At 41.1% G+C, this 11,212-nt stretch overlaps 1 protein-coding gene across 1 annotated transcript in view; it reads left to right on the top strand.

Moving 5' to 3' along the window:
• The window catches only part of DGKI (diacylglycerol kinase iota), a 467,563-nt gene that overhangs the window by 432,724 nt on the left and 23,627 nt on the right, over nt 1–11,212 (top strand). The window contains 1 exon segment of the mRNA XM_007466658.1: nt 10,041–10,078. Coding sequence (XP_007466720.1) covers nt 10,041–10,078 — 38 coding nt within the window.

The raw sequence follows: 11,212 nt of genomic DNA, 5'->3' as shown, positions 1-11,212 counted from the left end.
GCGGGCCTCTCACCGTTGTGGCCTCTCCCGTTGCGGAGCACAGGCTCCGGACGCGCAGGCTCAGCGGCCATGGCTCACGGGCCCAGCCGCTCCGCGGCATGTGGGATCTTCCCGGACCGGGGCACGAACCCGCGTCTCCTGCATCGGCAGGCGGACTCTCAAGCACTGCGCCACCAGGGAAGCCCGCTGAGGGATTTTCACTGACATTTTTGAAAGAAGTTTTTGACCTCACATTGCTCTCTGAGTCTTGCAAGCACCTCTTTTTACTCTGACTCAGTTCTCCACGCTCCCGTTTCAGCTCTCCTTCTTTATCAGGTGAAACTGCTCATCACTTTGTCCTCCATGGCTCTACGTTGCCCGTCTTCTCTATAGAGAACTATCCTCCCGTCTTTTTTGCCAATGCAAATCTTCCCTTTTTAAACAATTTCTAACAAATTCCCTAGGAAATCATCCCATACATCACCCTACATCTTTAGCAAGCAGAGCTACATGTGGTTGTGTAAGTGTACACACGTTACTTTACAGATACCCTTACCTTTCTGTCTTTAGAGTATATGAATCCCTAAGAAGAATGAAGGTTTAGTTTTATTTTTTTCTCTCCTAGCAACTGGACAGTGAAATCTGCTCTTTAATAAATATCTTTGAAGTTCAACTCATATACTGAAGGCTTTTCTACTTTGTATCTTATCCTTTGAGCAAGCTTCAGAAATAACCATTTGCTTTATAATTCTTGCTTCTAAGGTGTGATATTGCTTAGTCCTAAGTTAGCATAATATTGAAGTGAAAGTTAAAACTTTTTTTTCATTTCTCTGAAGTGCTTAATTTTTCTGTCTTTCCAATTAATATCTATCATATGTTGATATGGGGAAGAGTCTAAATTACTGTTTTTCTTATAACTTACCTGCAGAGACAAATGATCTTGTCTGTCTTCACACTTACAAGTAAGGACAAGCTCTAGAAATTTTACCTTTTTAGAAAAAGGCACACTTTTGCTGTACGTGCATTTTGCTGGTATGTCTCTGAAAGTGTCTTTTGCTGTGTCAACGCCTCCTTGGCTTTATTTCGTTCCAGGGAGGAGTGTTTGGGTTAAACCTAGTCTTCTCAGTTCCAAAGGTCTTTACCTGACAGAGCAGTCAGTGTGCTGCTAGGAGATGATAAGGTACTTAACCATCCCGATGAGGACGACCTTATAAACCTATCATCTTTTTGAGCTCAAGAGCACACGCGCGCGTTTGTACTTGGATCTTGGCCTTAAACACCATTTCCCATGCAGTCTTGGTATTTGGTTAAAACCGATAACCATCCATCACTTGCAGGCCCTGTCAGATCTGCTTGCAGCTGTCACTGAATGAAATGTGAGCTCACCTCTTCACCCTGAGTCCCTCTTAGAGGTCCTGAAGGACACCTGCTAAAATACATCCCATGAGTTCAAGGAGACCCATCACAGGAGGAACGCCAGCCTGAGGCTGAGGGAAGGGATGATGCCGAATCCCTGATGCTCTCGCCAAGATCCTCAGCAAACGTCATTAGGACCTGAGGCCGGCAGCAGCTCCTCTTCTTGGCACCATCCTCTCATCTGTGAGGCTAACGGGGACCTTATCTATTAGTTCTTCCATTTCTCTTACCCTCTCAGGATTATGCTTTATCATCCAAATGCCAGGAAAGCAAAAATAAACAAAGTTTGTCAATCTAAATTAAATTCTCTCAACATTCTAGGGATGAAGGACTTTTGGAGAATACTGGAACTTTTTTTTTTTTTAATCTCTTACATTGCTAAAGCAGTTTACAGTGGGCTAAGCATTTTAGTATGTATGACTTTATTCGTAAGGAGAAAGAGTGTTACTGTGTACTATAATTATTTAGGGTTCATGAAGTTAGTAAGTTGTAATCAGACTGAAACCCTTTACAAATAGGAAAAAACCTCCCTGTGGATGGAAGCTTAATGTTTATTGAACAAAAATAGTTGATAGGATTCTATAATATTGATGCTAAAAATGAATTTATATTTTTCTAGTTTTATGGGAATAATTGGATATTCCTTTAGAAGATGGTACTACATAAAAAGGTGTGTCGAACCACTTCATCCAAAAATGATAATATTAATCTGTCATCACTAGAGAAAACATTAATTTTGAGCTGTATAGACTGTCAAGAAGGTATTTTCAAGAACTTCTCTGGTCCCCCGGTGACTAGTGTTAGCACGTATTTTCACAGTTGGTGGAAAGGAACATGTCGTGACTGTGGAAGAGTATGAACCCAGCTGGCCCCTTAACTTGGGAACTTGTCTCCTCTAACCCAATGCCCAAAGCAGATTAATTAACCTATGACATTTGTTTTAACAGCGGGCCAAGGCTTACTACCAATGTCCTAGGAAGTAACATGCATCATTGCTTAGTATAAGGCTCTCATTTGACCCATAATGTAACCATTTCTGGTTTATTGACATACTTACAATGGTGTGTCACTGCCTCTAATAAACACCACTATATACCTTAAAAAGATATGGAACTAAAAAAAAAAAAAAAAAAAAAAAAAGATACGGAACTATTTTCAGCTCCAAAATTTACTGCCAGGTGTAGCAGAGGCCAGTAGAGTAGACTTTCTTCTATTCCTCAGAACATCTTCCTTGACCCAGAGTTTGAAGAATATTGAAATGATAGCCAGCTGAATCACCAGACCATAAGTATCCACCAGGTAGTTAGTAAGCACTTCATATATTTCCTGTACTATAGAGTTTTCATTGAAAGGTGGAGTATGGATAAAACAAAGAGGAAAAAAAAATGAAAACCACAGTCCCTGTGCTTGTGGCTTAATTGCAGAGATGGGACTTAAACATGTAAAACAACCAGAGAACAATTTCACAACAAGAGATAAACAAGTGGGATGTTTGGGAGAGACATCTGGTTCCTGCACTGTTTATAGATCATTCCAGTGCTGTATAAGGGAAATGGAACTGACTGTTTCTGAAGGGAGCACGTCCTGGTCCTCTGGCAGCAAGGTGCACGTTTTCTGCCAGGAGGGAACACTGGATGGGGGCTGTTTATTTTTTCTCCAAACAGGAAACCTCTTCCATGCTAATAGCAGCTTCAAAAAGATCGCTGTAGCAGATGGAAAGAACCCATATACATTCATGAATTCAATTAGCAGGGACTAATTGAATTTGAGGATTAACTCTGTCATTAGAGAGACACAAAACCTATTTATGTCTTCCGTCTCTGGTTGCACATGCTAAGAGGGATTTGGCACAGGTGGTATTTGAGTATTAGGCCACCGTAGCATTTAATGGCCCTTAGATGCCCCTGATGGGTTAATCCCAATGACGATGAGATGATAAGATGACAAACTATGTGAGGTGTGTGCTCTGTAACCCTCCATTCCATATTTCAGCAGTGGAGGAGGCACCAGTCGGCAGAGCGTGAGGAATATAGGACTAGAGTTCTGTGAGTGTTTGCCTGTCTGGAGAAGAAAAAGAGGAGGGGCAGTCTCTTCTCACATCTGATGATTAAAGAGAGCACACCTTATACAGAATTCCTAATTCAGTTCAACCAGCATTTGTTGTCTGCAGTTGTCTGTTGTCTGTCTTCTACTTGCCTTCCACTTTCCGCTCCAAAAAGCTGGTCCTTCTGATAAGTAGCCTTCCACCTTTTCTTATTTATCTGCCGGGATACTCATGATGTCAAACAGATGACACTGTGTGCAGATACACTCCCATAGATCACACAGGTGACAGAAGCTACCATTCTTGGTCAGTTCCCAGCCCTAACTGAAAGTCAGCACCAACCCACTGACTCCACGCACATCACGATGCAAGTGTGGGATGTGACAGCTTGTGTTTTCCAAAAACAGCCACAGCGGCATCTCCCATCCCACATATTCTTCTTGCAGCAGGACTTCGACGTTCTTTTCATCGAGCTATGAGGTATGTGTCTCCTTTCCTTGAACATGGGCAACTTAAGCCTGCGACAGAGCGGACGTGATGCTGTGTGATTTCCAAGGCGAGGTGACTTCCACTGGGCGCCCTTGGAATGGTTGCTTTTGAAACAGTCAGCATTTCAGGAGGAAGCCCAAGGAAGCCCGCGCGAGCAGAGCTCCCAGTTACCAGTTGTGCGTGTGATCTTCTGTAAAGTGGCGCTTGGAGCTTTCAGTGAAGCTGCCCCAGGTGATGCCAGATAGAGCAGATATTTCTGCTTAACCCAGCCCAAATATCAGCTTTTGAACACAATAAATAATTGCCGTGTTAGAGCCACTGCATGTTGGGATGGTCTGCTATGCAGTAATAGGGAACTGATACAGGTTTATGTGTCATTGTAAGAATAATCTTGAGTTTGTTCTAATATATTATTAAGAACCCTTAGTATTCTAGCTATCATTAGCAACAAACGTGGCATGTACCTGATTATCAATTGTCAAAACTTCCTTGAGGCCTAGATTCAAATGCAGAGGTCTTTAGAGATATCTGATTCCTCCTTTCTTTCACCTCGTCTTGGGTTTGTTCCGTGTGACTATGTAAAATAATATCAAGTATCAGTCATTTTCATGAGCGGCTTCCTCCTTTATGCCTAATTAGCATAATTCACGATAGTGATCCATTACCATATGTGTGTTACATTACCTTTGCTATGGTTCACGATTATATTAAATTCCATTTTGGGAGCTAAGCCTTCACAGTTTGTTGCTCATGTACCAGGGCCTGCTGCTCACAAAGTAGAAAAATTGGACAGAATGCTGCTGATAAGGAAAATGCAGGAAAAGCTAAGCAGAAATATGTATCTCAGAGAAGTAAGCTCTTGGGCAACTGACAGTGCAGACCGTCTGGCAGCTGAGCAGTAAGTAATTAAGGAAAAGTGTGAAGACACCTGTCGTGATCAGATCAAGGGAATTGTGAACATGACATTCGCCGTAGGGATGCTTGTTTTTCAGTGTCTGCTTTGGCATAAAAAGAGTTGCAGCCTAAAGCCATAAATTGACTTCATTTTCTATGTGATGCATTCATGAACCTTTTATTTGGGGTTGTTTTAATTTTTGCCCACCTTGCTCCAAGTTAAAGAAGAAACAGCATGGTGGAAGGAACTCTGACCTAGGAGTCAGAAATAATAAAAGAAACTATAAAAGAAATAATAAAAATAAAAGAGACAAGCGCCCTTCTGTCTCTCAGCTGGATTGCTAACTATCTGTGTGACCTTGGAAAAGTCAATTTACTTCTCAAGCCCCATTTTCCTTATCTATGAAATGAGAGGGTTAGACTAACTAAGGCTAAATAGAGCTCTGCAATGTGGAATATGGCTTCTGAAGCGTTAGTTTTATGTTGTGATTCTTGCTTTGCCGATGTGAATATTTAGGAGTAAAAAGTATGCAGAACTTGGCAAAGCCTGACGTATATTTATGATTCTTGATGAATCAACTGATTTTTACCGCCTAGCCCTCCACAAGCCATTCTTTGTTCAACAGTTTTTGTTGTTACATTTAATTTTTTCTTCCACAATTTAAAAAAAAAAAGATTTAGATGACTGTCATCATTAGCAAGTGACAAACAATTCAGCAACAGAATATTAATTTTAAAACTGAAAAATAACTGAACATGAAAGATTAAAAATTTTAAATAGACCTAAATGCTCAGGCTTGTGACTCTTTATATACAGTGTAGTTATTTTGGTTGACTTATTGAGATTTATAAACATACATGTGGCTTTGCCAAGTTCTGTATACTTTTTATTTACAAATATTTTTGTCTGCAAAGCAAACTTCACAACCTTAAACTATCCCTTTGGAAGCAGTCATATGTGCAGTTCTACACAGAAGACCACAGTGGTCACAGTCGCTGTTTCTTGAGCTTACTTGCAAGGCAGAGTCTCAAAAGAACTGATTTTATCTTCATTTTCCTAATGAGAGAGCTGAAGCTTGGTTAATTGCCCAAGGTTATAGCTAGTTAATGGTACTCACAAGACTTAAACTCAGGCAGTATGGTTCTAGACTCAATTAAAATATATTCCTTCCTAATTTGGAAGCTCGCTGAGAGGATGGAGTATATTTTGTACGGTCAACCTTGAACAGGGCCTGGCATGGCAGAAGCAGGCGAGCCAGCCAGTGGGCCCTTGGACTGTTTTCTCCCCCATCGTGATTCCAGGTGATAGGAGTCATTTTTTCCCTTCTGTGCACCGATGGCTAAGGATGTCCGGGCTTTTGGGAGTCCAGGCCTAGGAGAGAGGCTGTAAGAAGGAAGACAGTGATTCCCTCCTGGTAGTCCTGACTTTTCAGTTCCAGCTTTCTCTCTCGGGATGTTTACTGTTTAGCGATTGATTGGAAGGCACAGTGCCGAAAGAAATATAAACCATTTCTTGTGAACTAATGATTCAACTTCTAAACTCTAAAACTGACAAACTTTTCAGTTCTCTACCCCCTTACTTTCCTGTCTGACTGTCTAAGTTTATGTGATTTAATTGTCTGGGAAACTTAGTATCCACCTACTCAATAACCCTTGTGTCCCATTGGCCATTTGACTTCCCTTGTTCTTTTGAATTTGGGAGCATTGTTGCCTCAGTTATGAAGGAGTTTTGGAAAAGGCAAGAAGGCAGGCTCAGAGCTGAAGAAATAATAAAGAATAATACTGTAATCATAACGACTCATTATTTGTTTTTAAGCTTGCTCTTTCAGAAGGTTATTATCTGGAGTTGAATACTAATGGATTCAGGCTCTGTTTATGCAGAGCAAATCTTAAACAACAGTGTTCAGGAGGGAAGGACATTAATCAGGAGAGAAGAGGGCCTTGTGCCTAATAATGTTTGCATAATAGCTACCCTCGAGTGTATTGCTTGACTTAAAAATAAATATTCATGTTTTCTGTCTCCAGTACAATTGGAAATTATTTGTGGTTATGATTCTTTTGTACGCTCTTCTATCTGTTCATAGGGACTTTAAATTGGGAGGCTGTAGGAAACCAAAAGACATAAATAAAAATGCTTTTGAGTGAGTCTGCGGTAGCAATGGAAAGCCGCCGTAATGGGGGTAATCCGGAGCAATTGAGCTGAGAGCAGGTCGTAACTCTGTTTGCAGGAGGGAAGGGGCGGAATCAAACTGGCAAGTGTCAGGACATTTATACGATCCTCGATTTACTTTTAATGCCTCCATAGCTTGTCATTACTCTTGGGATGAAAATCCAGGTTCCTTCTCTTGACATAGCGTGCTCCTTGGAGCAGTCCCTTAGGAACTCTACAGTTAGGACCTAAGACAACCCAGCCTCAGATGAGATAATGCAGAACTCTTCCCAGGGCGCCTCAGACAACACGACTCTTAACTTCCAAGTCCTTGTTCATATCTTCCCTTCATGTTTTAAGGATTTTCCAAATCTTCTTGGCTAATTAAATCCACTTATTGTGGAAGAGTCACCTTAAATTTCACCTCCTCCAACAATCCTTTGAACTCCGCAGCTAGCATAAGTTTTCCTCCAGCCTCTCATTCAGTCATTCATTTGTTCATTCATTCATATATTTTCAGGGCTCTTTCAATAGTATTTATCCTGGGGAATTTTTGTTATCATCCTGATTTATTGCTTATATGCACCAAATTTTATTCACTGGTGCTTTAAATTAGCGAATTCACTTTTCTCTTCTCTCCCCTTTATTCTTTCTTTTTTCTATTTCTTTTAAACTTGAGAAACGTTCCAGTATGGCCTTGAAAAACGCAGGCTCTACATTGTTAGGAACTTCTGCATGTAAGTTTCAAGGCTCTTCATTAGCTGCCTTCTCAGGCAATTTCCCTAACCTTGTTTCTTTCCTAAATGGATACTCTACCTCAGTCAAGAGAACATCCTACAGTATAAAAGCCCAGACTGAGTCGTTCTCCCAGACCTGCAATTGCTCATACTTTCCCCTGCCTCTCCCTCCCTGTCCTCTGAGGTACAGTTGACATCTTGGGATGAAGCACCAACCATCCCACTGGCTCCTTCATCCATGCCTCACTTTTGATGGGGCCTGTGAACAGAGAGATGTCTGCTTGACTCCACCACCAATTTACCCTCACTGCTAGGCTCTTTCTGAAGTGTTTGTATGTCTCCTTCATGTACTTACGTATAGTCACAAAAGTACTCTACCCCTTCTGTCAATATAACTTATCCTATTTATGAAGCACTTTTTTGGTTTCATCTTTACTACAGAGAGGTAAGCAGGGCAGCTGTTAACCTTATTTTACATAAGAAAATTGGTTCAAAAAGTTTGAATGACTTCTTAAATTTACATGTCTAGTAAATTATAGAGGTTGGAATTAGACTCCAATCCAGTGCCTTTTCCACAACACTATAAGCTTGATAACCTTTAGACTATTTTCTTCCATTTTCCGTAAGCCTCACAGAGCCTAGTAGAGCTTCAACAGGGCGACCTCCCAGAGGGCACTGGACAGAGGCTGGGACTGGTCACAGGGACCTGCACTACGGTGCTGATGGGGCCACCGTTGGCTCTGTGCCCCGAGAGAGTCACTGCACTCTGAACCCCAGTGTCGCATCTATACTAGGAGGAGTGAGACACGTTTCTTGGGTTCTTTGGATGCATGACGTTTTATTAATTCCCTTTCTGTCATTTTTATCTCCATTGCCTTCTCACTCCTTTTCTCCTTGCTCTCTTTTCAATCAGTTCAACAACTGATTGGTGTGCGTTGATAGTGTACAAAGAGCATTGTGCTCGGGGGCCAAAGGGAGGTGAAAAAAGCAGATTGCTTACAGCTTGTTATGGAAAGAAACATTCTTCCCTCTCTGTCCTGCTCTTCCTTTTTCTCTATTCTTCCTGCATTCTTCTTCCTCCCACATGCTCAAGGAACCCTCATCATTTCCACAGGTTTTCAAGGCTTCTGCTTTGGTCTTTGAGGGAAGGCACTCAGCCCTGGGCCATTGAACGAGTTTAACATGCCTGTGGTCCTTTGCCTCTGGTCACCCATAACTGCTCATCATAAATGCTTCAAGGGCTTTGTTCAGTGACGGTCAAGGGCTCCATGTACTTTGATACCTGATACTACATTTTTGGCTAATTCTGTATGAGAGGCTGTGAAACAAGAAGAGTAAAATGACACTTTGAAAAATAAATTTTAAATCTTCTGATTTTTTTGGTGACTTTAAAGCCTGAAAATAATCTTTTTTTGGAGCAGTTTTAGAATCTAAGTATTTATTCTTCTAAAGGGACCATTTTCGACCTAAGGCACATGTTCCCTTTAGGAACCATGATTGTCATTAGACACTCATGTATTCTTTCCCCCTTTTATCAGTTATAGTTCCTCTTCCACACGCCACATGACAGGCACAGGCACTTCTATTTTTTTCCCCTCGGCTACACAGTCTTACAATTAGTTTAGGTTACCTAGGACTTCTAGAGTTCTTTCTATAAGAATCACCAATGAATTTTATGCTCAATATATGGTTATTTTCTTCAGAACATAATCAAAATATGTGTTTCTTCTTTACTGTCTCTTGTCCTTCTTTCCATAGCAGTAGGTATTTATGTATAATTATAAAACACACAAACAAAATTACTAGTGATTTTTGAACCCCAAAACAACAAAGTAGAGGGAACTAGAAAGAAGGGACCAGAAACAATCATGATTAGGCACCTACTTTGCATCAGTGGATGAGTTAAGAACATTTAGATGATTGAAATAATCCTTTGAAGGATCCTATACAATTGAGACTTGCTGTTTTACAGATGTGGAAACTGAGGCTCAGAGGGGTTAAATAACTCGCCCAGTATTCCACAGCCTGTAAGGGTCAGGGCTAAGATTTGAATCCGATATGTGTGACTCTAAATTTCATGTTCTCTTTACTGTACCTGGGCTGGAGGGGGCTCAGGTAGGCTCTAGAATGATGTATGAGATGAGTGCCCAGGTAGGGAAGGGCTAAAGGGAAGGCCTTAGTCTGTTCCCAGATTCACCCTTTGGCATGTTTGTCCTCCCCTGGTTCCTGCCCCAAATGTAGACTGTGTCTCCAAAATACGGATCCAGCCCTTTATAATATTTTAATGAGAGGGTCTTCTACTAATGGGACATCTCTCTTTTGTCTTCCACAGCAATTTTGCAGGCAGTAATAGCTGGTGATCTTATGAAGGTAAGATATCTTCCTACCAGAACTTTTGGTGATTCTTTAAGAACTTGAAATCAATATCATTTCTCACCAAATTTTCATGATCCCGTATATCGTTTCTCATCCCCCCTGGTACTAGCTGGTTAGAAGGAGGAAGGATGCTCTATTTAAGGACTGAGAAGAGAGGATGAGAGGGGTCTTCACAGCATCTCTCCATCTCCTAATAGCAAAGGGTCTGTGCAAAGGCACTGTGCTATTTGCCTTGACTAGATACAACCGATGCATGTCCCCAGGAGGCAGTCCTCACAGTGCTTGGAATTCCTCTTCCCTGAAATTTGAAGTTTAAAGATTTCTTTTTAGATAGGTCTTTAAATGAATGCATCTGTAGGAATAACCTGGACAATACCCAGAAATACATTCTCTAGGCAAGAGCCTACATCTTGTGACATTATTACAGTTTTGAACTTTGGGGATCACAGTGAATCAGAAGAAGATACTCTGATCTGCCTCGAATATTTTGATTTGTGCTTATGTTTTCTGGCGAATTTAGTTCAGAGGGAAGGAGGTGGTCACTGCTTGCCTCTAGAGTGAATGCGAATTCCGAAGTCAGACTGCGTGGGTTCAGATCTTGGCTCTGCCATTCACTGTATATGTGACTTTGTGTAATTACCTAATTCTCTCTCTGTGCCTCAGTTTCTTCATCTGTAAAATGGAATCACATTGCCCCTCTCTTTGCTTTATTGTGAGGATTGAATGTAAAATTCATGTAAAGCTCTTAAGACTGTTCCTATTACACAGAAGGGACTCTAAAATGATAGCTGTTTTATTAATATAGTGTTAATCTGTGTTTCTTTAGTAGCTAAACATAGTGGGGAGGCAAATATTTGTTATAAAATATAATCTATGAATACCCTAAAAGCTGTATTTGGCCCCAAGTTATTTTCAGGCATCAGGACTTAGACTGCCCACATATCCCTGTATAACCCACACTGGCATTGATCTGTTCTGTAATATCGACAACTGCCCCTGGGCAGAGACTCTGCCTTACTCGTGGAGTATGGCACCATTGCATATTGAGAAACCAGAAGCCTTAAAAGAAAGCTGAGAAGCACTGCCCTTGTATACAAGTTCTTCTGAAGCACATCTGTTGAATAAACT

This window comes from Lipotes vexillifer, unplaced genomic scaffold (assembly GCF_000442215.2).
Source record: "Lipotes vexillifer unplaced genomic scaffold, Lipotes_vexillifer_v1.1 scaffold71, whole genome shotgun sequence".
Lineage (NCBI taxonomy): Eukaryota > Metazoa > Chordata > Mammalia > Artiodactyla > Lipotidae > Lipotes > Lipotes vexillifer.
Note: the sequence above shows the minus strand (reverse complement) of the source record. Positions and strands in the feature narration are given on the sequence as shown.